This window comes from Perissodus microlepis, chromosome 20 (assembly GCF_051167445.1).
Source record: "Perissodus microlepis isolate ML-2025 ecotype Zambia chromosome 20, ASM5116744v1, whole genome shotgun sequence".
Taxonomy (NCBI): Eukaryota; Metazoa; Chordata; class Actinopteri; order Cichliformes; family Cichlidae; genus Perissodus; species Perissodus microlepis.
The window spans coordinates 15,335,414-15,351,561 of NC_140480.1; the positions used below are offsets into that span (position 1 = coordinate 15,335,414).

General features: G+C 37.8%; 2 protein-coding genes across 4 annotated transcripts in view; both read right to left on the reverse strand.

The window, feature by feature from the left end:
• klhdc8b (kelch domain containing 8B) overlaps positions 1 to 16,148 on the reverse strand; it is a 237,855-nt gene that overhangs the window by 27,454 nt on the left and 194,253 nt on the right. The gene's annotated exons all lie outside the window — the stretch shown is intronic.
• Positions 507 to 16,148, reverse strand: part of LOC146364306 (uncharacterized) — a 29,478-nt gene continuing 13,836 nt past the window's right edge. The window contains exon 3 of the mRNA XM_084916623.1: positions 507 to 640. Within this exon, the coding sequence (XP_084772749.1) occupies positions 507 to 640 (134 nt within the window). The remainder of the gene's footprint in view (positions 641 to 16,148) is intronic.

Below are 16,148 nucleotides of genomic sequence, written 5' to 3' on the forward strand. Positions count from 1 at the left end.
TCTTAAATAGGGGGTCAGTACAAGTGTAGTTGACATTATGGAAATAACTTCTTCAATTGGTATTTTTAATGTAGACTAGCAGACATATTTTGACCGCATGCAACCTCTGTGTTTGACAGAAAAGTTGCCTTGTACTTCCTGAGTAACGTCAGCCATGTTTTCTTGTTATGGTCGGTCTCATTCAGTCATTGTCAGTTAAGGTCTTTACAAACTTAAGACAGTTTTCCTCAAGGTTCAATATTTTCTGCCTCTCTTAGGAGTGTCTTGTCTACATTCTCTGTTTAAACATTTATTGTCCTGTTAAAGGATCATTTGCTGGTCCAGTATAATTAGAATCTGGGTGAAAACCACACCATTGTTCCAGAATGTCAGTTTTGACTAAAAGAGGCAGTCTCTCTCCAGTATCTTGACATAGACCTTCCCTGGCTGATGTATGATCACCCTAGTTGAACATAGCAAATTGTGGACAATCTCCGTTCCAATTCTTAAAGAGGGGAACCACCTTCTTAGTCTGCCAATCCAGGGGTACTGCCTTCCACCTCAATACAGTGTTGCTGAGGCATGTCGGCCACAACAGTCCCACAGCATCCATAGAGCTCTCTACCCGGCGCTGCCTCCTCCAGCTTTTCTGAAGAAAGACCTAGGCATTTAAGACAGCCAAGAGATGTAATCTCTTGAGTGGGTCCTAGAACTGCCAGTCTCTTCCTGGTAGGGTATGCTGGCTTCACAACTCATCTTGAAGGTACCCAGGACACATCCTAGTGAGATGTCTATACCACCACAACTGGCTCCTTTCCATTTGAAGGAGAAGCAGTTCTACTACCTTCCCAATGACCAAGCTCCTCTGTCTATCTCTAAGGGAGAGTCCAGACATCATCATGATTTCCGCTGCTCGTATCTACAAATTCATATATCTAGCTACACCAGGGGTAGGCAACTACAGGTATCGAGTGCCGGTGTCCTGCAGGTTTTAGATGTGTCCTTGATCCATCACAGCTGAGTCAAATGGCTAAATTACCATCTCAACATTCTTGAAGTTCTCCAGAGGCCTGGTAATGAACTAATCATTTGATTCAGGTGTGTTGACCCAGGGTGAGATCTAAAACCTGCAGGACACCGGCACTCGAGGCCTGGAGTTGCCCACCCCTGACATACACTGACTGGCAAATTGATAGGTTTGCTTTCTCGCTCATCTCTCACTTTACCACAACAGACTCGCACAGCATCTGTATCACTGCAAACACCACACTAATCCATGTGTCAATCTCCCATTTACCCTTTGGAGGGGCTGTAGAGATCTGGTAAAATGTGGATCGGGCAAAAGTGAAAGGCCTGTGTGGCCCAATCCCCTGTTGCTGAAACAATATTATTTATAGAAGCTACCACCGTGGCCATGGCTCACAATTTGGGGCAGCTTTCAGATGAAGCTGGTCGCTCTCTTGGAAATCAGTTCTTCTTTAAGCAACTTAAAGCAACTTTTTTCTTTTTTATGTATCTGTTGAAGTAAGACTAATGATGCTCAGAACAAAACATATATTTCTTAAAAACTTCTTATGGATAGACTCTCCATCTTTGGAAATGCTGGCATGGTGATAATTACAATAGATGGAACTCTAATGGATGTAGTTTGTACTTATTTAATACAACAGTTCCTTCTCAAATTGGATAAATTCCTTCTTATGAAAAAAACAATTGATAAATGATTCACATTATGAGGATATACTTACACATCATCTCGACAATACCTATCTCAGAGTATAAATCATCACTGAAAGTATTTGCGCAATGAAGAGAAATGGCCTTAATAAATCCAAGGTGTTGAAAATGTGGTGCATTGATGTCAGAGAGGTTTTGCTGTCATTACACACAGGATTTCATCAAGATCTACAGTGTGTACAGTTTTAGCCTCATATGCTCAAGTGCACCTGTATCTTCTGGCTGACACGAGTGGTCTTGAATTTGCATCGACTTGTACACACAGGTAGGATAAGCTTCTAGTAGTGTGATGCAAAAAGACGTAGGCTGCTTCATAGGTTCCAGCAGCCATTTGGCCAGCAACAAGCAGAATGAAACCAAACCGAACGCTGTTTAACACCCACATGAATGTAAGCTGTTGTTGAAGTAAAGTACTGTAACAAGCTGTGACCCAGGCAAACAAACAGTCACACAAGGTTAGGGGTTAGTTTGTTCAGTAAGTTTGTATAAGAAGGAGTGAAATCCTTTGGCAGCATCAGCAAGGCTGCATTACTTGAGCGATGAATGATGCTGAAATTACACCTAATAGCCAACCAGTAAAAATAGAAATCCTTGAATACGGTGCGGGGACCAGTAACCATTAAATGTCCGAAATGGTTTCTGATTCAAGTGGCTTCCCTTCAGGAAATTACCTACAGAAAAAGAAAAGAAAAAAAAATCCTTTCCATATGAACTGTTAATGGCAATCATAGCTCGACTGATGTTCTCAGCTGAAAGGAGTGCAAGGGTGCAACATGTAAAATGACATATTGTCTTGGCCTAATAGGTGTGAAACTGCCAATGAGATTTATTTATTAACTTCTTAATCAAAGGTGACAGAACGCTATTCCTTAGAGTTCTGGACCACCTTAACCCTGTTAACGGGTTAATAAAAGTTAAATACTAGAACTTCAATTGCTTTACTTCACTAGAGACAAATTAGATAGATTAGCAAAGATTTAAAAATTTTAAAATATTGTGGTCAATTAAAAAAAATTAATTTGATGCTATCACTTTTCCAATTGCTCTTGAATTGACTTGATCCACCAGCCGCTGTCTCTTCTGCCTCCTTCTATCGTTTTGCAGGTCTTTTTAATGCCCCGTTGAACCACATGTTACAAGTTGCTATAAAAAGCCTTCAAATCTGTCTTTGTCTCGCTTGCTGTTTCCTCACTCAGCCAGGTTTTCTGCTCGCTCCCTTGGTACAACATAAAACATTTAAAAGTCTCACTTTTTGTGCATTTCTTTATCTGTTCCTCTTATTCCCCTCTACTCTGCAACTGGATTTGCATCCTGGACACATAGATTATTACATCCACTCAGTGAGCTAAACACGTGCACACACACACACACACACACACACACACACACACACACACACACTTGTGTGTTGAAGCTGCAATGCAGGTTTGATTAAAAACACTTGACTATTGATTACAAGGATCGATGCGTTAATCCTGGAGTCTTACGAGGATAGAGAGGATGCACAAAGCAATGGTCAGAACAGTATACAGCCTGCAGAATGTGGAAAACTTCCTGCATGCACAGAGATAAGAGTCTTTACTCATCCGTAACATGAAGCACATGCAGGCGAGTCTCTCGGCACCATGGACAGCTACACATAAAGAAGACTGGCAGAAACCTGAGCCGAATGTTGATCTGGTGAGTTAGGAAAGATATTGCCCGGCTCATTTTGAAGATGATCCTGGAAAAAGTGATTATTGTGGCTCAGTCTTATCTAGCAGGGCTTCAGGGGGCACTCAGGACCAAAGCAGTGAGGGGCAGAAGAAAACACAGGCTGCAGGTTTCTACCAGGTCTGTTAATGAGTCTCCATGGCCTCTCAGTGATCCCATAAATATTCATAAATAGTGGGTGGAAGAAGAAGTTGAACTGGGCCTTAATCAGTTCCACAGGCATGGCTTTATGATACACCTAGACACTTTTATACTGCTAACAAATGACAACTCTTTACTCTAGAAACGAATTCTCTAATTCTCAAGTGGCATATGCTCAGGAAAAGTGTTCTGAGAATGACCTTGCGGAGTGTGCAAATCAATTAATGAATCGGCTGCTTGCCAGATTATGCAAAGCCACCCACTGAATGCAGAGCCTCAGTAGACAGACTTTCAAACTCCAACCAAATGAAGAATACCAAACTTCCATTTATTGTGATACACTAAATGAGAAGTACAAACATTTTTAAACTGTAAAATAAAATACATGTATCAGGCTCAATGATTATTATAATTCAAAAGTCAATGTGAGTAAGTGAGTAGTAAGGCACAAGTAACACAACTAAATTTAAAGACACTGACTTTATTTTACCTTAAAGTTTATGTAAAAATCATTTGCTTTAAAGGCTTCAAAGGATACATCAACTCTTCACTCAGGCTTTAATTCTTTCATATATGCTGCAAGTAACTAAAATTATTATTACATCTATAATTATAAGAATTAAAACAATTTCCCTCAGGATAAATAAAGTATTATCAATCAATCAATCAATCAATCAATCAAATTATTTAGCAATAATTGACAATAACAAGTGGTCAAGCAAAAGTTTGACTACACATAAAACTGTTTTGTTGGCAAATTTCACATAAAGTATAAAAAAATGTATTTCTTTTGCAGAAAAGATTTCCCCATCTTGTCATGGATTAATATTACTGCTGCCAGTGTTTAAAGGGAGTGGAACAGCTGGTTCAGGGTGTGGTGTCAGGGGAGGCTGGTTTTTGCAGCCGGCGAGCATCATCTAATCATGCCTTCCCTATTTCAGTAGCGACCAGGCCGGAGAGAAGAGGAGAGAAGAGCTGCTGAAGCAGAGAGCCGTTGCAGAGAGCAAGCTGCCAGAGAGAGAGTGAGGGAGTGTGGAGCATTGCAAAGTACAGAAGCGCGAAAGCAAAAGTGCAAAAGTTATCCTGAGGCGTGCTGGGTCCTTTGTGTCCACAGATGTATTAATAGGAGAATATTTATCTCGTAAGATGACATGTTACATAAACTCATTTACTTGCTATTGCTACCTTTGTTTCCACTATATGTAGATTGCATGGAAGATCATGACTGATATCATTTCCCTGCTGGTCTCAGTGCAGTTTGCTCAGCTCCAGCCATTGTTACATAACACAGAAAAGCCCATGAATCAAGACATGCTACCCCTGTGTCAAGCTTGTCTGTCAGTCTACGTCTCACTGTTTCCTGTTTTATTGTGACAGTCTTGTGTTCCATGTTCAGCGTGTTTAGCTTTGCTTTCTCCTGTCTCGTCAGGCTTAATTTGTCCCAGGTGTGTTCCCCAGGTGATTTCATTTCCCTCGTCACCCTCGTGTATTTGTTGTGTATATGTTCCTTTGTTCATTGTCAGGTCCTCTGTTTTTCATGTATCATGTTCCATGTATCTCATGTTCAAGGTTTTCAATGTTTCAGGTTTAGTTTTGCTTTCTCAATTTAGTTCAATTCAATTCAATTCAATTCAATTTTATTTATATAGCGCCAAATCACAACAAAAGTCGCCTCAAGGCGCTTCATATTATTGTTGTCTTAGTATCCGTTTGTCTTTGTTCTTATTCTTGCATAAGCTTATAAATCGGCTTGCTTTTCGTTAAGATCCTTCCTCATCTGGTTTGTTTCTCTCTTATGACATCTGAAAACACATTTATCACTTCATCATTTGGATTTGAAGAGTTTTCAAAATATCAATAATCATGAAAAAATAACTATATATATCAATATAGAAAGTTTTTTTCTTTTTTGGACAAGGAAAGACTTCATCATTTTTAAAAAAGTGTTCATGAGTAAAGCTGATAAAAAACAACCTTACAAATAACATCAGTCACACAGTTTCAAAAAGTGAACCAGAGATTCTAGAATAGGAAGGAATGATGGGAAGTTCATTAGGGAAAATAGGTGGAACTATCATATTGAAACCTGGGCCTAGTTTTCTTCTATTTGCTTTTGAAGTGTGACAGCATGTAAGGATTTAAAAAGGCTCCCAAGGCCTTCAGAAAAAAACAAAGTTGTTAAATCTTATAAGTCAGGCAAGAGATTTAAGGGGTTTTTCAGAATTATGTGAAATAAATCATCCCTCTGAAAGGAAAATCTACGAGTAGTGTAGAATTTATGACTATTTGATGTAAACTCTCCAGGAACCCACAGTCTGCAAAAAAATACCCATTAAAGGCATTGAGTAGAAAAAGGTCTCTGCTGTCTAAAAAGAAAATAAGAGCATCTACAATATGCAAACTACCACACAGGCAAAGACTACATCTATTGGTCTGATGTATTCTAGACAGACATATCAAAGACATGAGAGATGTTTGTCTACAGTAAAAGTAGGAATAATTGACAGATTTTCAGGAGAAGAACCTCATAACAGACATTAAGCATTGTGGTGAAAGCTTTCAGGTTGCTTTGCTGCTTCAGAGGAAGGGTAAAGTAATTAAAGTTAAAGTAATACATTTTAACTATAAAGTTGTCATCTGAACAAGAGTGCTTGAAGAAAATGCAAGGACAAAAGAGAGTAAAGTGGATCTTGATGATTTTCAGCACAGTAACAAATTCACCAAGGAATGCGTCACAATGAAGCGCCTTGAGGCGACTTTTGTTGTGATTTGGCGCTATGTAATTTGGCGCTATATAAATAAAACTGAATTGAATTGAATTGAATTGAATTGAAAAGATGAAATATAGGGTTATGAAACGGTACAAAGTGGAAGTTTCCGAAACTCCTTAAAATCTTGTGAGATTTCTTTCAAAGCAGCTGAAAAAACTTTGTTTTAAAGAGTAGAAAATACTTTTAGTAAAGCAGTGTCACAAACTGGTACACAATTATGGAAGTTATTTCTTCTAAAGGAGGTGATCCACTGAGACAAATGTTGTACTTTGCTTTTTCATCGACAGAATATTACATGTTTTGATTTTAATAAAACACCTTTTTTTCTCTGGGTTTTAATCAGATATGTTTTTTCTTGTCTTGAGCCATGAGATGACTCCCCACATAAAGCCAATGTCTCAAAAACATGTGTCCATTGACAAGAAAAACAACAGATGGTATAGCTGACAGAGCCCTGACCTCACCATCACTGAGTCAGTCTAGTTTTCATGATGCAAAAAACAATCTGGTGTACCCAGAAGAATCAGCCCTAAATTTTTTACCAACATATTTGCACTTCATTTACAATACAATACAATACAATACAATACAGCACAGTTTTATTTATATAGCACATTTAAAAACCTGAAGGCACACCAAAGTGCTTCACAGTAATATGGAGAGTCAGCATAAGTCAATAACAGGGTACAAATCAGGCACTAGCACAGACAGGATAGAGGCACTAACAGACCAGAAGAGTTAGATAAATACAAAATCTGCTAAGAAGACAAAAACAGCAGTAAAATTAATAATAAAATAATAAATTTAATAAAATTTAATAAAATATTTAAAAGTTTAAAATTTAAAAGATTTAAAAGGGTATTAACTGGTCAGGAAAGCAAAGTCAAATAGATATGCTTTCAATCTTGATTTAAAGGATTGGATAGAAGCAGGGAGGCTATTCCAAAGATTGGGTGCAGATGAAGCAAAGGCACGATCGCCTCTGGTCTTCAGTCTAAACTTAGGTTGGGCCAGGAGTAATTGACCTGATGATCTTAATGCACGACAAGGAGTGTACAGATTGAGGAGGTCAGTGAGGTAGCTGGGCGCAATGTTATTCAGGATTTTAAAAGTGAGTAGCAAGATTTTAAACTCAATGTGATATTTGATTGGTAACCAGTGTAGATCAACAAGAGCCGAAGTAATAGGGTCAAATTTTCTAGTTCCAGTAAGAAGGCGAGCTGCAGCATTCTGAACGAGTTGCAGCCTTCGAAGAGAGAAGGCTCGGAGACCACAGTAGAGAGAATTACAATAATCTAACCTGGAGGTCACAAAAGCGTGGATACGTTTTTCCAGGTCCCTGTGTGGTATATAATGCTTAGCTTTAGAAATCTGGCGCAGTTGAAAAAACCAGATTTAACTACAGATGATACTTGCTTATTAAGCTTAAAGGAGCTTGATAAGTGAAAATAAACAGCTCCATAATATAAATGGATGCATTTTAAGGAAAGGCCCTGCCATATATTTAGAGTTTTCCGCAAAACCGGTTAGGATTACAGTTTTGCAGGAAATCATTAAAGCAAATTATCTTAACACACCAACCACAGACCTGAAATCCAGGCCTTGATCCAATATTGCCCCTATAACAATATTTAATTTACCACTGCATTACAAGTCTCTTTCTTTGCTTTTGTATCCATGGAGGCTATAATCCCTTTTCCAAACCTATGTTGCTATATAGTAAGTATTAGTAGAGAACAACTGAGCTGATTTACAAATGCTGGTAAAACAAAGTGAAAGAATATTTTTAAGGAATATTTTTTATATTGAAAACATCCATCTGTCTGTTAAAGGTTACCCACATTGGTATGTTCTCACCCTTTGACTATCACCTATTTTTACATGAGTACCAATATGAAAAAAATGATATGATGCAAAGAAAAACATCTCCAAGAGTGCAGAGCATCTGAGACCACAGGGGAAAAACATGAGGAAAAATCCAATATACAAACATGAAATCTTGAAATCTGTTCACAGAATAGCGAGGAGAGGACTTTCAGGGCACAGTATAAACATGACAGCAATGATTCAGAGAAAGAAAAACAGGTATTTGGTTCTAAAGGTCTGACAGCAGCTGGCGGGTTTTGAGTCATCACTCAACCTCGCTGCTGCCTCCTCTGTCCTCCCAGTGAGGAAAACTTTCACTGATTTGCACAGAGTAATTATACTGCTGGCGCTGCTTTAATAGAAAGAGATGTAATCAGCAAGAGGCCTAACAAATCTATCTGATAGTCTATGCAATCACAGCATAATATCATAGTTAGGCCTGGCTGAATAACAGAAGAGAAGCTGTTGTTTTAAGGCCTCTGTTGACTGAAAAAATAATAATTAAAGATAAAGCTAATATTCTACTGCCAACACTTATCTCACTGTCTCTGTTTATGAAGGCTGGTTACATAAAGGATTTATTTTCTTCCTCTCCTCTTCTCCACCTCTGTCTCTCCTGCTTTCTTTCATAAACTCCTAAACAGCATGACACACCAGAGAGACCATTAAGGTGCGGATAAAGCTGAATGTGGCCTGAATTATTTTGTGAAACAAGAGGCTAGTCCATTAGCCCCACCGCATGTGCTTGTTCATGTGTGAGCATACAGAAAACTCAGAAAACTCTGGCTATGACTGTAGTGCTGTAGCTCAAATATCTAATCATAGTCATCAGGTAAACTTTTTTTTCTTGTGTTTATTTTATGTTTTTGATAAAAGTGGAGAAAGAAATATAGTTCGCTTTTTAATGGGTTTATATTGTGGTAAAGTACAGGTACATGTACATGCTCATGCTACAGTATTGTTTGGTATTTTGGTGCTGTAGGTGGTAAAATAAAAATAAAAATAAATAATAAATAAAGATACAAAGGTTCCATAAGGTTTGCATGTATTCAAATAAGGGTCATTGTAGACCACTGTCAGGCAGTTGCCAGGCAACATGACAATATTATAATATTTTATGTATAATTTGTCTTTTGTAGATATAAATTAGATGTTATTGTTGTGAAATTGTCAAAATGACAGGACACTTTTACAAGGTCTTTTTGTACATGACAGGATGCTTAAATTGTAACCAGTTGCATTTGGAAAGCTTTCCTAAATCAGGACCGGCACAAACATCGCCTATGAAATTACTCATCTGAGTAATGAGGCTTAAGTCTATTTGATTTTTTGTCTTAATCCATTTGGCTATTGGCCATGTTTATGGTTAAAATCTGAACTAAATAATTAATACCCATTTTCTAACAAGTGTGTTTCTCAGCACAGCTCAGTATGTAGTTTTTTTTACAAAATCTCAGGGCAATCATTTAATAGCTGCTAAGGTATTTCAGAGTCAACCAAAGTGCTTCATCAAACAACGCTGCTCTGTCATTGCCTACCCACTCACATCAAAACACCGCTTTCTTAAGTTAGGCCTCCATACAGGTCAGGGTAATATGCAAAACTCCCTTTGATTAGCTTTCACAGGAATTTATTTTGAGTAAAGAAATATGTGGTTGCTGAGAATATTCTTATTAACAAAGTATGTGGAATGCATTAAAAAATCTCTCTCAGATTATACAGTGACTAGGCAAATTAACAAAAAACAAAACTGTCTATCAGAAACTGTCTACACTTAAACCTCTTTTCACAATCTGTAAAATGACCATTGATGTGTTTCTCGCATAACTGATCCAATAGTCACTGACATTGGCGCTGTCTTGTTGGAGTTAGATTTGTCCTATTGCCAAAAAAGCTTACTGCTATTGCACCAAGCGGTTGCTCATAGGAGGTCATATGGGAAGGTCATTGGGGTTATCTCTGTATTATTGTAGATAACCCCCCAAAAAATAATGCCTTGAGGTAATGTTTTTATGATTTGGCCAATTTTTTTTATATGAATAAAATAGAACTGAAGTGAATGGAATTTAATATTAATTTGGTGGAAATGTTTGTAACAGTTCTAGATTAGGTATGTGTCAGTGGGAAATTATTAGATACAAATATATATATATAAATACATAAATTAAAAAAGCCATCAGTGTTTATGTTTATGGTGTGCTCATTCATATCATGACATACAAAGAAAATCATGGAGAACAAAACCCCATGATGAGAGCCTATGTTAAAGGTGTTATGTGACGGCTGTGTGCAGACAGGAATAGGACCCAAGGTGCAGACTCCGGAGACAGATGTGAACTCAAAACAGCTTTAATGCTAAACTCAAATATAACATAACTGGAAAAAAATCAAAATAAACTTAAACCAAGGGACTGACAGAACACACAGCTAAGTAAACGGTAGATCGCGACACAGACACAAAGAAACACAGGGCTTAAATACACAGAGGGAGCAATCAGGGAATGGGTAACAGGAGGGAAACACAGCTGGGGCAAATCAGAACTGACGAGACAAGGAAGCGTAAACTGAACACACTGAGATGAGACAGAGACCTTCAAAGTAAAACAGGAAACACAAAACACAGACTGAACAAAAGACAAAGACTCACATGCAGGCACTACAGAGGGAACAGAGACGTGGGACCAGGGCAAACACAGACACTGACTGGACACGGGGATATAGCAACTAAGGATACACAGAGACGCGAACTAGACAAGGGGATATAACTGACAGGGGAGACAGAGCGACTAGAGAAGACAGAGACATAAACCAAAAGACAGAACTCTAACAAAGAAACCAAAGACTAGAATTTATAAATAATAATAAACTCAAAAACCCTGGGTCAACGACCCAGGCATCCTAACAGTAGGAACTGGAAGCTTTAAGTCAAAATAGTCCTTCACAGCCATATACTGTACACGATAAAGGCAGTCTGCATTATGATTAATGGTCAATACTTTTACTGAGGACAAGCTGCCAGTGCACATCACTTTAATCTGACAAGGTCATTTTCAAGAGATGGAGCCTTACCTATAGAGAAGTTAAGAGACTGTGTTTAAGCCCATTGTGTGCAGAATGTCTTTGAGTGCTTAAAGCAGTGGGTCAAGTGTTTCTCCAAACCTCTTGCTGAAACCCTGACTCTGACAGGTGATTGAATCATTCTCTAGTTCACATTCTTTATCCTGAATGACCCAGACTCTAGCAAAGAGCTCAAGGTGACAAATTCTACATTCAGCATGGGTGCGGCAGCTTCAGTAGTTTGTTTTCTCCACATAATGAAAGAAAGCACGATATTATTGTATAATAATATGATTTATCTTAGTATAAGTGCTTAATTGAAAAGGCACATGTATTGAGTCTCTGACAGATAAATACCAGATAAGCCTTTGTTCTTGTTATGAGATGGAATCCATGTCAAAAAGGTAACAAAGACCTTCCAGCACTTAGAAGATATTTTATTTCAAAATGTAAGTAATAAAAGTACATCACAAAAATTATATCAATTAGCTCTTCGTGCAACTTATGGAGATGTTACTGTTGATTCTTGTGCACTCATATGTTGCTAAGTTTGACTGCACTGAAAAAAGGGCTTGGCCATCTCTTGGATTTATGTAAGCATCTTGCGTGTATTTAACACAATTGCCTCGTCCTTTAAAGTTAAGTGTAACTATATAGTGTAGAAACTACATGATATGCAGAGAGGGTATATTAAATTGTTCATATCATGTTTGAGTGAAGTAAATCAATAATATATCAATGTTAAATCTCGCGACACTGCACGGGATTTCAGTCTCGCGCGCTTTGGATCGTGGTTTGAGGAAGGCATCCATCTCAGTCAAGTCGAGCAGCCGCCTCTACCTTTTTCGGTATACCGAAAAATATAAATTGGGTGGTTGTTACATTAAGAAAGTCTACCTTGTAATTTGAACACAAAAATGTCATGTTTCTATGTTGAACGTAATTAAATCATGTAGGATCTGTATGAAATTCAACAACTTAATTTGTTCTTGTTGAGATTGACATGATACAATCTAGTAAGAGTGGTTAGTTGCTGGAAATTCACAAGATTGCGTGAGATTTCAAACTGCAGGAAAATCACTGGAGTTATAAGAGGGAGACGACTACACACACACCACGTGTATGCTATTGCTATTTATTGTGGTTTAACCTGTCAAGGACAAAAACGTACGGAAAATTCTGCATCAAGCCTTGAAATCATAGCTTTCCTACTTTTGTTAAGCCTGGATCGGTGGCGTGGTGGTTAGCGCTGTTGCTTCACAACAAGAAGGTACTAGGTTCAAAGCCACAATCTCGCTACTGCTTTCTCTCTGGGTATTCTAGTTTCCTCCCACAGTTAAAAGTCATGCAGTCATTAGAGTTAGGTTAGGTTAATTGGTGATTCTAAATTACCTGTGAATGTGAGTGCAAATGGTTGTTTGTCTCTATGTGATAGATTGGTGAGCTGTCCAGGGTGTACCCTGCCTCTTACCCTATCACTTCAGGGTTATGCCCCTGCAACCCAGCTAAAGATAGGCGGATGGCAGTTGTTGTAGATCCATTCAGTTTTTATGTTAACCAAACTCTAGACTTTGTTGAACATTATGTAATATGAAGACAACATGTAGTATTTAAGTGTTCAAGTAGTATTGGGGTAAAAGTTATTGAATAGTGTTGGAATAAAATGACAAAATTGTGAAGGATTAAAATATTCCAAGAGCTCAACTTACTTCATCTAAACATGTTTCAATCACGTTTTATCAACACAAAATGAACAGGTTTATTGAATATGAATAACTTGATTTAACTAAGTTGTTTAAGTTTCTGCCAAAGCAAAACAATTGTGTGCAACCAATGTCCACTATCGAATTAAGTAAATCTAACATGGCCTTTTTTTCAGTGATGGAATAATCTCTTTGCAATTGGGGACTCAACTGACTGGCAACTGGTTCTATTCTGGTTACATTCCTATATAAAAGTAAGGTTGACAAGCACCTACGCTACCAGTAAAAAGTTTTAGAACATCTAATTTTTTCCATTTATTTATTGCAATTCAAGTCGTTCAAGTCCAATGAATAGCTTGAAATGGTACATAAGTGGTGAACTGCCAGAGTTAACTTCTAAGATGTATGTAACAGCATGTAATTGCCAACTTCACCCCATGCAACTGCAAACTGACTAGGAGACTGACAGATGACTCCATCACCTTACTGCTATCTGAGTGGTCATCAAAGTAACCATTTAAAAGGCAAGACTGCAAGTTCATTGTAAATACTCATTCACTGGTTGTGTCACAGTCTCTTTCCCCTAGTGTGACTGTAGCATGTGGATAAAACCACTTTAAATGCAAAACAGCAAATCTTAAGGTCAACACTCATATAATGTTCTGCAGATATCATCATATAAATAAATTACTAAAACAATGCCAGTAGTGGCAGTAAAGTGATGTATCACCAAACTAACCAGCAATAACATCAGTAATTGATAGAAGTTACAGCTTTTTGGGCTGTATGAACGTAAATAAAATAAATGTGTTTTTTTATTCAAATATCTCTACTCTTTGATTTAGTTAACATTAGCCTAATGACTAGCTAACCTATACAGGGTTACTTTAGTGTGTGTGTGTGTGTGTGTGTGTGTGTGTGTGTGTGTGTGTGTGTGTGTGTGTGTGTGTGCGCGTGTGTGCGTGCGTGTGTGTCTGTCTGTCTTCTTTCAAAACTTGTCAAACTGAACACTACTTTTGGTCATGTTTACAAAACAGCAGAATCCTGACTTGTTAGGCAGTATATTCATTTGCCTTGTTTTTGTCTACTTTGGGGTAACTGGGTTCAGCTTGTCCTCATAAGTTTATATAGTCGAGTGTCTCCATTTTCAATGTGTCAGTTTTTCCTCCTAGTGTCATCCTGCTACTTCCTTGTTTGGACTTTTGTTGGACTCTAGCTTCTACATAGAAGTGAATTCAATTTAACTTTTTTTCTGAATTTGTAAAAACATTAAGGCCTCATTGGCATTTTAAAACCAGCCTGAGAGCCTAACTAGTCCATCTTTGACAAAAGAAACAGTTAAATATAATAGACTGCTTTGTTAACATAAGGAAGCCATTATGATGAGAAATGATAATAAATGGGTAAAATCTACAATGAATGTCCTGCTTTGAACTTTAACAGTCAGTTTGTAAGAGGAACCAGAAGATTGCAGATCTGCGAAATACTAGCATTCTTCCTCTCTGAAGTTAAAATTGGAGGTAAATTATTAAGTCTATCTTTGATTTTCAAGGTGAAATTATTCACTATATATGACAACAAAAGCAGATATATACATTTTGTAACAAAGTCTAGGAAAAACGTAAAGTGGCAAATATGCTTTAAATAAAATGTGTGAAACTCTTACTCTCACATTTTCTGAACTATCACACTTCTGAGTCAAGTTTTGAAATTTTTATAGCTGAGCGTGTCCGTTTTTTGCATGTAAACGAGTGTAATACCATGGATGCCTTGAAGGAAAGATAAAAAAAAGTGCAGCATTTTCCTTTCCACAAAGATTCTTGCAACCCATTGCTGCCAAAATCTGCTATAAGAGCCTTGAAGCACAGTTGGACAACACTTTGTACATACTAGTTAATGTCAAGCAGAACTTGCCCTTTAGGCTTGGGGCATATTTTCAGCATCCCTGTGATTTACATTCATGTTGGATTACATCCACTGAACAAGGTAAAGCTCAAACTTGCCTGACAACAGAGTTTTTAGAAAAAGTCAAGGTATATAGATGTGCTGCAAGTGTCAGACTGTAAGGAATGTGTTTGTTTGTTTTTCAAGGGGGTTTTAAGTTGCAGAGATTATCTCAACACTAAGAACTGTCTTTGTGTGTGCAACACTACAGAAATGATAAGTTAAGGTCCACCTGTTTCTGAATCTGAACTCTGGTTAACACGACCAGTAGGGTTGTGTGTTTGTGTCTGCAGTCAAGGTGGTAAATCTTTTTATTTATTTATGTTAAATTCCACATCCACAATTCCACGACTCAGCTGCCCTCCCTCCTCTTAGTCTCTGACACCAACGATGCAAGAGGCCAGCGAAAGAGAGGCATCAAGGAAATGTGCTTTGAACAAATCCTTCTTGTTTCATAGCTTAATTTTAACATAATGTGAAATTAATATTATATTTGACATAAATTGTTTTGTTATAGTCCAACTACAGCTGTATGCTGTGATCTTAGAACACAATGCCACTTTTAATTGAATGCACAATATGACATAATTTGACAGGATATATTTTTGTTTGACTTTCTTTACTGAAACCACTCTGTATTTAATTATTAGTTTTCATTCATCTCCTGCTCTTTCACAGTTTGCCTTTTGTCCTGTTTCTCTCCCCTCACCCCCCAACTGGTCGCGACAGATGGCTGCGCTTCCCTGAGCTTGGTTCTGCTGGAGGTTTCTTCCTGTTAAAGGAGAGTTTTTTCTTCCCGTTATCGCCAAGTGGTTGCTCATAGGGGGTCTGATTGTTGAGGATTTCACTTTATTATTTTAGGGTATTTACCTCACAACACCCTGAAGTGACTGTTGTTATGATTTAGTAGCATACACACAAAACCGAATGGCATTGAATTGAACTGAATTGATTGAATGAAAAGGGACAAGTATTGTAAAGAGTCCTGCTCTCACCATGGCTTGCATATTTCAGCTGTGTGCCACGCCTCTTTTTAAAATGAAGCTAAAAATACTTCAGCTGTAAACACTTGATGAAGGCTCCTCTGACAAGCATTCTAAGAATTGACACATCCTTCAACATGGCATACTGGGATTGATTTCCGGGTCACAGGCAGGAAGATGGAGGGCAGAGGAGATGAGGAGGTACAAATTAGATTTTCTATTTTCTGCTTGAGCATTCAAAACGCTTTCTTATA